General features: G+C 41.1%; 1 protein-coding gene across 5 annotated transcripts in view; it reads left to right on the top strand.

Annotated features, from left to right (window-relative positions):
• LOC133383661 (zinc finger protein 318-like) overlaps positions 1–14256 on the top strand; it is a 32558-nt gene that overhangs the window by 6831 nt on the left and 11471 nt on the right. For 2 of the 5 annotated variants that reach the window (XM_061624770.1, XM_061624768.1), the window contains 4 exons: positions 1675–2248; positions 4506–5882; positions 6547–6646; positions 6995–7499. In XM_061624770.1, the coding sequence (XP_061480754.1) occupies positions 1675–2248; positions 4506–5882; positions 6547–6646; positions 6995–7260 (2317 nt within the window). In that variant the 3' untranslated portion in view covers positions 7261–7499. Of the gene's footprint in view, positions 1–1674; positions 2249–4505; positions 5883–6546; positions 6647–6994; positions 7500–8223; positions 10182–14256 lie in introns of those variants that run through there. The other 3 variants (XR_009762365.1, XM_061624769.1, XR_009762366.1) reach the window with 3 other exon arrangements.

Genomic DNA, 14256 nt, shown 5'->3' with positions numbered 1-14256 from the left:
GTTGTATGGTTCAAAGCAGCACATTTCAATATTAAAAAATTGAAAATGCCTTTTCTTGAAGGAGCTGCCACTTTTAGAGCAAACCCTCTTCAGACACACGAAAAACAACAGCAATACCATGTTAATAATAAGGAAAGCACAAGTGGGGCCCACAACAAATAGTGTCACGTGGAGTGCTGGGTTCCAATTAGGGTTGCCAGGTTCATGGCCTGAGACAGATCCTATATCTTTAGGAGAAGAGAAAGTCAGCCAAGTGCAGGTGTTCTTGCAACACTGTAATGGGAAAAACCACAAGGTGGAATTCTCCCCCCCTCCACAACTTTTAAAGATACAGAAGACCTCTTGTAGGCCTGGCCTGGCAACCAAGTGGTCTTCTGTATCTTTAAAAGTTGTGGAGGGGGAAGGGAAAATTCCACCTTGTGGTTTTTCCCATTACAGAGTTGCAAGAACAACTGCACTTGGCTGACTTTCTCTTCTCTTAAAGATACAGGATCAGTCTCAGGCCAAGAACCTGGCAACCCTAGTTCCAATAGATTTTGACTTCTGAAACAGTATTCTGAAGGGTGTTTGGAAAGAGCAGGGTGAATGTGATGAATACATGTTTTATGTTAACTTTCATCAATCTATTGAAAAAACGTGCATGAAAATTATTTTCGGTAGTATTTCAGAGATGATTCTTTGTTAAACTAACATGGGGAAAGCAGTATGTGAAGGAAATTGTTTAAAGACTGGAGGATGAGAAACTTGCTGAACTCAAAACTACAATATTGTTGCTGATGAGGGGAAATTCTACTACTGTAAAAACACTAAAATGCTCTGTTGCTGACTTTTTCTATTTTCATCCTGATAGAAGTTTATGGGCCCTAGATAGTCAGCTAGACATTTGTGTGCACGCTTTACATGAGACCATTTTTTTTAAAAAAAACTTTATATGTAGTTCAAAACCACAATAAAACAATTAAGGTATATATATCTTGTGCATAAGATAAACCAAGTATACTGGATTGGATTCAGAGTTCCATGAGCAGAATAGATTGTCTTCAAGTCGATCCTGACTTATGGATGGTTATAAATAGGGTTTTCATGGTAAGTGGTATTCCGAGGTGGTTTACCATTGCCTTTCTCTGAGGCTGAGAGGCAGTGACTAGCCCAAGGTCACCCAGTGAGCTTCATGGTTGTGTGGGGATTCAAACCCTGGTCTCCCAGGTCATAGTCCAACACTCTAACCCAGCCTTTCCCAACCAGTGTGCCTCCAGATGTTGTTGGACCACAACTCCCATCAGCCTCAGCCAGCATTGCCAATGGTCAGGAAGATGGGAGTTGTGGTCCAACAACATCTGGAGGCACACTGGTTGGGAAAGGCTGCTCTAACCACAACACCACACTGGCTCTCTATAGTCTGTTCTAAAGTTTTGGCTCTTCCATTCTGATTCTGTTGCATGTCTGCTATGCTTATAAATAACAAGATTTGTGAAATGCATATTTCCTTGAGAGCAACATAGTTTCACCTGTAGAGGGATGAAGGTATTGTTGAATATGCCAAATCCCCAGAACCAGGCATCTTGTGTTCAAAGCAAGAAGTATTGAGTGGTCATAAGTAGGGCACTTCATGCCAACTTGAGTTCAGCTGTGTTTTTCCAAGCTGTTGATTTTGTTGTGTGCCTTTCTTATCAGGGATGACTTGACTGATGGTCCAATACTTGGCAGAGGCCCTTCACGCCCTCGAAGCCTTGAGCGATATCCCTCTCACAAGGAAAATCCTTCTAGTCCTTTCAATTTGAGACATGATGTGGACTATCGCAGTAGGGATGTTTTCCTCCACCAGTCAGACTACAGCAGGAACTATGACCCTCTACAGGATCTCCCAAGGGAAATTGATAAGGATGATGTACTACTTAGAAAGTCCTCATATTTATCAGAGGATAAAGGGCGAGAACCTAAATGTCCTCGATATGACAGAGACAATGGACTTCTTGATATGGGCGTTGAACCTCAAGGTTTCTTATCTGGGACACGGAACTGCTGTAAACGAAATCCTGGTAGGAGCCCAAGCCTACCATACCTGGATGAGGATTTACGTGAACTCGAATGTGCTAGGAGAAAAAGAGAAGAGGAGGAGCTGAGCAGAAATTGCAGTCGAGACCGATTACAATCTTCTGAACTTCGATACCTTTACAGACCAAATGAAGCACCAGCAATGCCCAAAAAGTCTATCTTGAAGAAACGCATGGGCGATCCTTCCGTGCAGGTTTGGCCTGTATTCTCCCATTTTAAACTGTCAGTTACACTTTGCTGCTCTTTATTTAATCTTAAAACTTACTAATAACTTAGTCTCTGTTAATTCTGGAACAAATACCCTCAAAACAATATCCAGGCTACCCTCACTGTTGTGGAGTTGATTTAGTACAAATCACAGGATAATCAGCATCTTGGATACCATTTTTCTTAGAATGAAGACATTTTACTGGTTTTAAAATTCAGAGCATCAAGCTTCATGAGAAGTTCTGTCTTTTAAAAGTCTTTCTGTGAGGCAGAGCTGTCCTAGAGAAGCGTGAAATGAGGTAGGTTTAGTGCTTACAGTAGACTGAATTTTAGGGAGAAATCCACAGTTTTCTAATAGACACAAGTATAGTTCAGCTTATTCTCTATATAGCTGTGAAATCCCTAATTGTATGGAATTTTTTTAACCTATTTTAAAACTTTATAAACTGCATCTTCATCAGTTTAAAAATGGATTTCAGGGAGGCATAATAGGAATTTAAATTCTACAAATACAGTCTGAAAACACAACCACAAATACAATAAAACTGAGAAGGCAAAACTACTCAACTAGATGATAATATGTAATTTGATAATGATAATTTAACCTGCTACAAGAAAGAAAGCATGCTAGCACCAGGTATACCTTCCATGGGAGTGCATTCCACAGACCCTCCCTCTTCTATGTGTGTAGTGCACTTATATAGATGGAACCTGGAAAAGAGCCTCTGGCAAGGTGCTAGAAATATTTTAACACATTAATAAATAATACATCGGAACAAGGTATTTTGTACAGTGGAGAAAAAAAGTAATAGATACTACCAAGTTAAGATTTTTATTGGAACTGTACCTCTGAACTTTGTATTGAACTACAAAGTGTTATTTAACTGTAGTCACTCTGGGTCACCCGATCTTGTCTGATCTCGGAAGCTAAGCAGGGTCAGGCCTGGTTAGTACTTGGATGGGAGACTGCTTGGGAATACCGGGTGCCGTAGGCTTGGAGGAAGGCAATGGTAAACCACCTCTGAATACCTCTTACCGTGAAAACCCTATGAATACATCCAAAAAGATTCATAGGGTCGCCATAAGTCATAATCGACTTGAAGGCATATAACGAACACAAATTCCGCTCTGGGTAGAATGTAAATTAAATAAGCATAATAATATTCACATTTGTATGTAGGCTGGAATTGAAGAGTTGAATAGGGTGGTTCACGACAGATGCTGTTGGAGGTCACTGATTCATAGGGTCACCATAAGTCATAGTCAATTTGAAGGCACATAACAACAAACAACAAAAACCATCTAGTGCAGAGTTTTTATCTGCTTGAACCTAATACTAGAATTACAAATTGCTCTTCAAAACTGTGCTTTCTGGGCTATACCAAATACCTTTTTGACATTCCCCTCTCTATCTCAGGGTTTCAACATATAAAAAAAATCAGTTTCGTTCTGACAATGGTAACATAATACCTGTGCGAATTTTCTTTTTGCAGCTGTCATAACTAGAGGCTGTGAACATTTTAGTGCAAAAACATTTTTTTGGGGGGGGGGGTTAGTGGAAAATTTCCCCCTCAAATCTTCCAAGGTATATTTTTGTGTCTGTTTGCGCCTGTCCACAGCCACTGTGTTCCTCTGTTGCTACTTCTTTGACATTGTTTTTTCCCCTCCTGTATCCTTGGTGTGTAATCCTAGGCAATCGGGTATATTGGGGTGATCCTGATTCTGCCATAATCTGCCTTATCAGATTTGGCTACATGGCAGTGTCACTAAGGGCAAACAAAGCCCTCTCATTGCCCTCACTCTGATTGGGGGTAGGATTGGATAGGGACAGGGATTGTATAGCCAGTTAACAAGGCCTGCTTGCCTTGGTGTACTTGTGGTTTTATAGTTCAGTACCACAACGTTGCAAGCCTGGGTTGTCAGCAGTGGAGTGTATTCCCTCTCTTTCTTTTTAGAATCCTGTTAAAGATTGACAAATGGGGACAATGTTTGTGGGTGCTGAAAGTTTGGCTCAGCCCTGATCAAAATGTCAATCTTAAGCTAAAAGAAGTGCATTGTATTTTGGAACTGGTGCATCTGTTTCAGTCTCACATTACTCTTTATCTTACAGTTTTCTATTAATGTTCTAAACTAAATCTGGCTAAAAATCTCCTTATATTAAAGTTTTGTCTGTCTTATGGATTGGAAAATCGATTAGCTTTGTTATGTAATGTAGTAACAAGTGCCAATTCTTTTCTTTTTAGCCTGAAGTCTTTTCTAGCAGTTGTGCCTCTACCAAGGGCTGCCTCCTCCTTTCAGATCCTCCTCCGCCTCTGCTCCAGGATTCAGCTGAGGAGGCAAATTTCCTCAAACAGTTCAATAAAAATGCAGTTATGGAATTTGCAAATAAAGCATCTCAAGGCAATGTGCATGATTGGAAACTACATTCTGGCCAACAACAAAACACTTCCCCTTTCGAACAGAATTTTGGGAGTTTTTTAAAACAGAAAGACTATTATGAGTCCACATCAGAGCCTGAAGACCGACATAATGACTTCTCGCTTCCCCATGAAAGAGCCAGCCAGGATGGGAGTGGCTTTTCACACATTCTGGGTATGATGGCAGATTCAACCAGTGCTCAAGAAAAGAGAAGGTGCAGCCTCTTTGATGACATTGAGGATGAAGAGAAATTTCTTTACGGTGATGATGAGGATGACTCTGTCTTTATTCAAAGGATAACAGTGAGTGGTGGTAAACAACCCATAAGGAAGAAAGAAAGTTCTCCACCTCCTGCCAGTCCATCTGTAAAACCAGACACTTCAGAAGAGTCCAGACCAGAGTTTGAGAAAATTCATGACTTGCTCAAAACTATTGGTCTTGACATTGGAGTGGCTGAAATTGGTAAGCTTGCTGCCCGCACTCAGGAACGACTCCATGGGAAAAAACCATCTCGTTCTCCTGATCGTCATTTGGTGGCTTCTCATAAACTGGAATCTAGAGAAAGGCATCGCAGTCGAAGTGACACTCATTCTCCAGAATCAAGGCAGAATCGCTCTCTCTCACCCTCTGGTTCTTTCCCACCATCTAAAGAGATGTCTTCTGTTTCAAATTCTGAGCACCCTAAAAGCAACCCTGTAGGGCAAGATTGTTCTGCTCCCCCACCGGAGCAGCCTGCTCCCACAATATCTCTAATCCCATCTGCTCCACCTTGTCTTCCTCATTTGTTTCCTCCTCCCACAGTTTCCCAGTATAGTGTCCCACACTTCTTGCCATTTTCTGCAACTCAACCGCCACAAAACTATCAACCTCCCACAATGCCCCCTCCTGGCTACTATGCATATGGACACTATATGTCATATGCGGCTTCTGGATGGCCCATATACGCTCCTCCCCAACAGACTGATCCTGCACCTTCAAATGTACATGAGCATGTTACACTAACAGTGCCACCAAATCCTTCACTTTACAACCTCAGAGTTATTCAGACAGTTTCTACAAGCCGAGGCATGAAGAGAGAGCGATCTGTGCCTGTACAAACCCCTGCTGCTGCTCCTTGCTCCAGATTGTTCCCTCAGTCTTCTCTCAAACGCGCTAAGGAAAAAATACCCGATGATAGAAATCGGGCTTCTCAGAAACAAAAGGTGAGAATGTTTATCTTGTTAGCAGATGTTTATGAAAACAGGAAGCTAAAGGCATAAGAAAGCTGAATATCGTGTTGTCTATTTTTCAGTCTTGCCACATTCCACATATCAGCAATGTAGTTGCTAATGAGGATAATAATAGTTCAAAAATATATAATACATTTGCTGTTGCGCATCTTTCCTTAACTCATAATGATATATAAAACCAAATGCAGAATTGATTCCTTATTTAAGATGACATTCTGTGTTTTAGGATTTTGCCATTTTACACAAGTTCAAAGCACTTAACAATTTTATTTTAACCTGGTTTCCCCCCCTGCATTTTGCATTTGACATAGTGTTTGGACCAGGATGTACAGTACCTCAAATGTCTTTTGCTCTTTGACTGTTGTTTAATGGTACTGTGGCAATACATGGCCTTAAAATACTTCAGCAAACTCTCAAGGATATAATCTAAACGTAGTCTTCTGAGATTTTCGGTGTGTTTCAAATAGCATTTAGATTCTAGAAACAATTTGTGAATGCTACGGTAAAGCGGATCCCACTCTTGAATTAGCAAGCTTGAGAGGAAAATGTCTATTTCTTTTCTGTTATTCCTGAAGTGTTGCTTTTGCTGTGGTTCATGACACGGGGCACTAATGCCTTTCTTTCACAAACTTTTCAGGTATTAGAGGAAAGAAAGAAATTGAAGGCTGAACAAGAAACACGACAGAAGAAACTGCATTATCTGATGATAGAGTTAAATAGACTTTCAAAACAGCAAGGTACTGCTTTCTTTCATTTTATGCTTCTTTTTTCCCTGGGATCCTGTTTGGTAGGGATGCTGGGCATTTCCATTCTTTTCTATCCTAAGCATCCCAGGGTATTATCCTAACTAGGGAATTAATTAGGGTGCATCCTGTTTCACTGTAGACAACTTATTGCCAGTTCTGCATACAGTAATGCACACATTCCTTCTGGCCTTTGAGTCTGGCTGCTATTATTACTGTTACTATTACTACTACTACTACTACTACTACTACTACTACAATAAGAATAACAACCCAAAACCATTTTCCATGGATTAACAACATTTTCTTATGCTTCCTACTGCACCACTTTGATTGGCTCAGGGGAGATGCTGCGGAAGAAACGTAAAGAGGAAGACCCCTTGCTGGTGGAAGTGAACAGACTACAAGAGAAGATAGCAAAGGAGGTTGCTCAGATGAAGATAAGTGCTGATGCTGCTGAGAAGAAACTATCTGGGCTTGACAAGGTAGCTCAGATCCTGGGGATTGTCATTTTTGAGAAACCCCAGAAGCAATCTTTGGAAAATAAAGACTCCTCAGAAAAAGACAAGTCAGAAAATGCAAAAAGTGGGGAGATAACGTGGAACTAAATCAAGGTAAAATAACAGAGGTACTCGCTATGAGAGTTCAGATAATGGTATCTTGTCTTAATAAGCCTAGATATGAATAAGGCTTTTGCTCGCATATGTAGACCCCCCCACTTCCACCTTCTACAAGCCAGTAAACAAACTAGGAAGACTTTAATTAACTTCCTGTTTTCTAATCCTCATACTATGTATTATTCTTATTTGTTTTATGTCTAAAGAAAAGTAAAATAGTTGTTAAGAAATTTTGTCTCTTGGGTCTTTGGTTTAAATTAAATGCCAATACAGTAACACTTTATTCTCCTCATAGAAGGTAATACTTTTCTACATTTTCAGAACAGCTGAAGGTTAATCTAAATCATTATTCAAATGTTTCTTCACACCTTCACAGCTCTCTTGTCAAGCTTCATTAGGAGGGTGCAACTTTTTTCAATTTGGGTACTGAACTGCCAAAACTCAGAAGACTTTCAGGGGTGGGGGACTTGCATGTGTAAAAGTTACTAGCAGAATACCCCCCCCTTTTAAAAACAATTTTGCTGTTGTGTTTGCAACAGTGGCACTCTGACTTCTTTCTGGGACCTTGTCACCTTGCAAGCATCTCAGAAAGGATGTTAGGTCATGTGGGGGTGGTGGACATGACTGCCCTACTTTCCCTCCACAATGCACTTGAAAGGCTGATACTTTGTAACTTAGTCTCCTTCCTTGGATGCACTGTAGGATGACATGGCCCCATAAAAGAGTTGGAGCATCAGCACAGTTTTGCTATGGCAACAATACTATTTGGAAGAAAAAAACCCCTCTGCTGTAAACTTTCCCCCACTTAAGTCAGCATCTCTGAAAGTTCTCAGAAAGACTTGAGAATTTTGGCAGCTCAGAGATAATCTTGCCGTCCACTTTTCCAGTTTCTCCTTTAGCTCTAAGCATGTTTGAAGACTCAGATTAATGCTACTGAATCTGACTTTTACCCAGATTTCTTGGAAAAGCAAAGCGTGCGTGCGTGCTCTTTGTCTGTGTGTATGGGGAGCTGATCCAGGGAGGGAGAAGAAACCAGAAGGATAACACCCATGTTACTTGCTCAGAAATTCACATCTCTCCATGGGTGTAAAAAGGTTTGTGACCTCTGCCCTGAGCATTTTGGTTGGGGGCGGAGGGAGATAGCATTTCCCTAGTACGAAGCTACTTTTCAAGCCTGGTGTTGTCAACCATAGCAGTTCTGTGGGGGAACTTCCCTCTTTTACAATCTGTAGTTTGACACTATGCTTTCTTTCACGTACAATTGCCCCTAGTACTCTTTGTTTCCTGGACAAGAAACGAATAATAAGCAAGAAGCAGCAACTTAGAAAACCTCCATTAGCTGCTTTATATCAAAAAGATATGGACATGCGGGACTGGCAAATTTGCCAGAATGAAAGAATGAGAAAAATGGCATGTTAAACTGCCTGCTTTTGTTGTGGAAAAACAATTTACTAATGACTTTTAATCCAGATTGGAGTTTATGAAAACCACCTCGTCAAAGAGCTGCAGTATTCCTGAATGCTTGGCCTGGACTTGGCTTGGCCTAAGCAAATAATCAAGTATTAATAATGTTGTAGATGTGAATAATAAATACATTTAAGACTCTAGGATTGGATTGTTTGGGGAAATCACAAGGGAGATGATTAATTACCTGTGATGAGCCAAAAAATATTGTAGTAAAGATTCTCGAGAAAATGAGATCTCCCCAAAAGCAAGGAGGGATTTTAGAGGATAAAATTATGCTTGGAAAACTCAGGGGATATTCAGTCACTATTATTTCCATGTTATGATTTGAGACTTCAAGTATGTCAGTCAGGTCACTATGAGTCAGAAAGGAGGAATCAACTACCATATGGATTTAGGCTTCAATTGGTACCGGTGTCTCGGTACCAAAGACTTAACGAATGGAACAAAGAAAAAGGACTTCCCAGGGATACTAGTGGATCCAGAGGGGTTTGGCCAATGCCACGCAAGCCAACATGATATGAGGTGTCCCAAGCACAAATACCTCTTCCGCTGCAATGGAATGTTAAAGAAGTAGAGAAACAAGGACAGAAGGATGGAGAAAAGGAGAAACAATGAAACTATTCTCTTACCTCCCCTCCTATGAATTGTATAAATTGTATACTGGAGCAACTGACCTGGAGCTGAACAGGGTTGTGTAAGTTTTTAATAACAAAAGACCAGTCCATAGGAACTGGGTTGGAACCAGAGAAACGGGGGTGAAATGGTGCTAAGGAAGTTGACCTCCCTGTCCCCTCCTTTTCATGCTGCCCTCACAAGCCCCTTAAAAAAGCTTATCCAAAAGTCAGGGAACCCTGCCAAATGGGATGGGCTGTGGCACTAGAGCCAATGAGGGGGAAGAAATCCCTGACAAGGGGGTTGGGGCAGCTTTCATGAACAGAACGTTGCCTTGAGGTAGATGAAAAGCTTTATAAGAGAAGCATCAAATTTGCTTTGAGTTTCAGTAGTCCTTTGGATGTTCAAGAACTTTACTATTTTCAAGTCAACTGTTGACTAACAAACTTGATTCATCATTGACCATAGAAAAGATAAAGAGGTCTCATTGCAAAACACAGTATTTACAAGCATTTTGAGAACCAAGTGACAGCATGAGATTACACAATATTCTCATGAGGAATTTGCATAATATAAGGCAAAAGCAACACCATGTGAATATTGCAGCCATTCCAAGTATTTGGACAGCTGTTAATTATCTTCTTGAACGAGGTGTTTTTGGCTGCAGTCCTATATGTATTTACCTTGGAGTGAGTCTATTGAACACTGGAGCTTTTTTCAGAGTAACCATGCATAGGATTGTGCAGTTAGTAAAAACATGTTATTCTGGGAGCCTTTTTTGGTTGAATATCAGGGTAGAAATGCTTACAATATATATGAGCAACATAAATATACCAGTAAAAAGAACTGGATTTTGCAATCAGCAAACAATATATCAAAATGTTTGGTACAGCAAGCCTTTCATAATCTGATTCAGCAGTTAATGATTCTGCCTTCCTGTATTTTTGGAATCTGAATGTATCATTAGAAGTCCATGTACAAATTATACAGTGTAGCACTTCCCATCATTAAGAGTATTCAGAAGGATACAGTCCCAATAAAATATCTTTCATGATTGTTTACACCAACTGAACTGAAATTTTCCGAAACAAATTATTGTGCATAATGAATTTTGATCTCATTAAAAGTATAGATTGTGTTTTTGAAAATATTCTTTTTATAGAGGATTTTGTGTGCACGCGATGTGGTTTTTCCAGCGTTCTATAGCAACCTGGTCCAACTAAAGTCCAAACCTTGACAGTGAGCTACTGTTAAAGGTATATTTCCCCTGTATTGTTCTGTAACATAACTGTGCCTTGAGATTACTTTAGATATAAAGCCACATGGTTTCCTGCATGTACAATAACAACCATGTGTGCTACTTGCCAATTAGATGCTGTCAACTTCCAGCTAGGAAACTGGCTTCAGGGGGTGGGGGTGCTTCTGCCAGCCTCAACAAAACCAGAGGAGCATCTCAGATGACAAGGTGGCAGCCAGCTGGAAGACCAGAGGAGCAAGTGTGTCAAAATTGCCTCCCTGGGCTCCTGCTGGAAGGGCGGGATATAAATCAAATAATAAATAAAATCCATTTAACTCCTATTACTCTTTAACTGCCACACCAACAGAAGCATTGGAGAGAGAGAGGCATTTAATACAGTGGCTATGGAACTGCAACATATTGTCCATACCATCACACACTTTTCCTTTTGTTTGATCCTATTGTTTCCATCCCATGCCAGTGGGCAGATCATATCAGGATGTGTCCAGAAAGAAAATAATTCATCCCTTACACCTCAATCCTCATTGTTCCCACCACTTCCCTTGCGCTCCCATATAACTGTTTGTATTTGCTGCCCATACAGGCACGTGTTTCACAGACTTGCACATACTTTTTGTAAAACATACATATTCCATTAGAATGCTAGTATTTCAAAACCTTGGACATTCTCATTGGCTATAGCCAATTCTCCCTTCCCCCTTTTCTGACTGTACTTTTGTTTCCAATCATGTTGACACTAGCAAATTGCAGAAGTGAAACTTCTCTAACTTTGTACCTTCCTCTAACTTTGGCAACTAGAAGAGGAAGGTTTAGGAGGAGTGCTTGCTGGTGAACGTAGGGAGGTAGAGGGGATTTGTAATACGGAATCACTATTTGCTAGACTTTACTGCAGCATGAGGGGAAGTGTTGGCCCTTTTAAAAAAGGGGGCCAGTTTATTGCAAAAGTAAATAAGTTTGCATTAAATGATTGAAGAACACAGCCTATATGTTCCATAGCATGATGCATGCATGCACAGAGAGAGAGAGAGAGAGAGAGAGAGAGAGAGTAACTGGCAAACACCTACTTGTTTTAAAAGTTGAAGCATTTATTATGATGGTTCATTATAAAGAGAAACCAGAATTGCTGAAGACCTCAAATTAAATTTAAAAAATAAAAAATAAAACAAGCAGTGAGAGTTTGTTCATATTCACTGTTTGGAGGTTTTGAATAAAGAGCTCTGTTGACTGTTATTTGTACAAATAAAAATAACAAGGCTGGCGGTAATGGTATGCAGAAACAAAATGCCATGGGTAGTGTGGATTTTCTGCATTTGCAGCCAAAGTGGATGAAAGGAAGAAAAGTCATGGGGTGATGGCAAAAGGAGGACAGCATTGTATGGATGCCCTACCAAAAAAACCCATAAAAACAAAAGGAAAGCACTACACACTGTCTGTCTGGAAATACCTTGGATGTTTCAGTTGCTTTCAATACTGGCAATCATGGTATCCTTCTGGGTAGTCCCTCTGAGTTGGATTCTTGAAGGGCAGGTTCCAGATGGTGGTGTTAAGAGACCATTGCTTCACCTCTTGCCAACTGTGCTTTGAGATTCTGCAGTGCGCTATCCTTTCTGCCATGTTGTTTAATGTCTACATAAATGGCTGGGAGAAGATTTTATAATTGCAAAGTTTAATTAGATAGTGTGTAAATGGAAACTGGCATGTGCAGAATTAAAAATACCATTGACATAAATGATCCCAGCAAGTATAAAACCAAAATGTGTAGTGCGCCTGGTAACTGAGGTGTAACACACTGATATGAACAGTCACCCTCCTGATGTTTCTGGACTCCCAACACCCATCAACCCCAGTCAGCATAGCTAATCATCAGGGATTAAGGGAGTTGTAGTCCAACATCATTTGGTGGGCCACAAATTCAACCCTGATGTAACCTAATACACAGTCTAATAAGGGTATTTGGGGGTGGCAGTTGTGCAAATGAGTGGGCTCTTGGAATGATTTGGGTAGAGAGGCTTTTAGCAGAGTTTAGATTGCAAAAGTGATTTACAGCAGAGGAATAGGTATTTGTCAGTGTGGGAGACAATGGATTGCAGTAAGGTGAAAGTGTTGTGGGAAGGGAGTTGCTAGCAATTCAAAGTAGGAGTTCAGATTCTAATGGTGTTTTAGACTTTTGGTGAGGGTTCATTCTCAAATAGCTAAGAGAAGGGTAGCTTGCTGATGGCACAGAAACAATCTCCCAGGAGTCAAAACAAAAGTTTGGTTGAATAATAAATTGTTAGTGAGAGAGAGAGAGGAACAGTTCCTGCCAATCATAGACTAGCTGGGGAGATGGCTGGTATTAAGATCTGTGCAGCTTGAGTTCAAAGCGTTGTAGGCGAGAAAGCCAGGGTGGTTTTTCAGCTTGGGTAGATGAGGCTGAGCCTATATCCCCTCCCCACTCAAAACCAAAGCCCACGTTTTGCTTCCCTGACCTGCCTCCATATAATCATCCATGACAATCAAACATTCAGTCTCAAGTCCCATTTTCAGTCTCTGTCTCTGGGGGATGGGACCATAATTTTTTCAAGCAATCCCTTCCCTCAGCGAGAGAGTCTTTACCAATTCTCATTGAAAATAGCCTGTTAGGATGACCTTGGTAGGGAGACCAAATGATCCTCCTTCCAGCCCCTTTCCTTGTTCATGCCACCGATCAAGAGTCTTCAGGACACAGTCATCTGCATTAAAGATGGGTGTACCTACTAGATGTCTGCAACCAATCCTGTGCTGCTTGTCAAGCTCAACTTTCCCTGTTGCTTGTGTGCTGGATGCTGACTGAGTCCGTTCAATCTGTTGTGCTATGGAGCGAGATAATTATTGGTGGACATATTAAGATGGTCTATTCCTGGAAACAAATGGAATCCACTGGATTCCTAAATGCCCTGTGGGAGTTTCCAGTAGATAGAGCAAGTGACCCAGTTGAAGCCCTTGTCACACTGTGGAACTACAAAATGTGCTGGTCTTTTAACATGGTTGTTCCTGAATACCCTCTCCTGCATTGTGGAGCCCAGTTTACACCTTGGTACACCAGTGAACTAAGGACAATGAAACAGGCTGGTCAACGGCTAGAGCACAAGTGGCGAAACATGCTGGTGAGGCTGATTGGGCATGAGTACAACATCATAACTGTGCCCACTGTGTGGCAGTGAGGGCAGCAAAGAAGGCCCACTTCTCTGCCTCCCATCACATCCTCAAGTAGCTGTCCAGTGGAGCTTTTTTGTATTGTCGGGTCTGCTGACATCAACTCCAAGAAATGAAGTTTTAGATCCTTTAGAGGACTGCTGTGAATTGCTTGCAAGGCACTTTGAGGGTAAAGTTGGTCGCTCCATAGCAATCTTGATGCCCCATCCACATCTAGTGTAGTCCCCAGTGAAATGCCCAGTGCAACGTCTGCTGCACCCTCTTGGGATCATTTTCATTTGATGCGGCCTGATGATGTGGACAAGGTGCTTGCGACAATGCGGCCAGCAACATGTCCTCTTGACCCTTGAGCTTTTTGGCTTATTAAAGCTAGCTGAGAGGGTATAATTGAGTGGATCCAGGGTGTGGTCAAGGAGTATTTATGGGAGGGAGTGGTCCCAGCAACACTGAAAGAGGCAGTGATCCAACAGCTCCTG

This window comes from Rhineura floridana, chromosome 4 (assembly GCF_030035675.1).
Source record: "Rhineura floridana isolate rRhiFlo1 chromosome 4, rRhiFlo1.hap2, whole genome shotgun sequence".
NCBI classification, from domain to species: domain Eukaryota; kingdom Metazoa; phylum Chordata; class Lepidosauria; order Squamata; family Rhineuridae; genus Rhineura; species Rhineura floridana.
The sequence above is the reverse complement of the archived record's forward strand: the minus strand, read 5'-3'. Positions and strand labels throughout refer to the sequence as shown.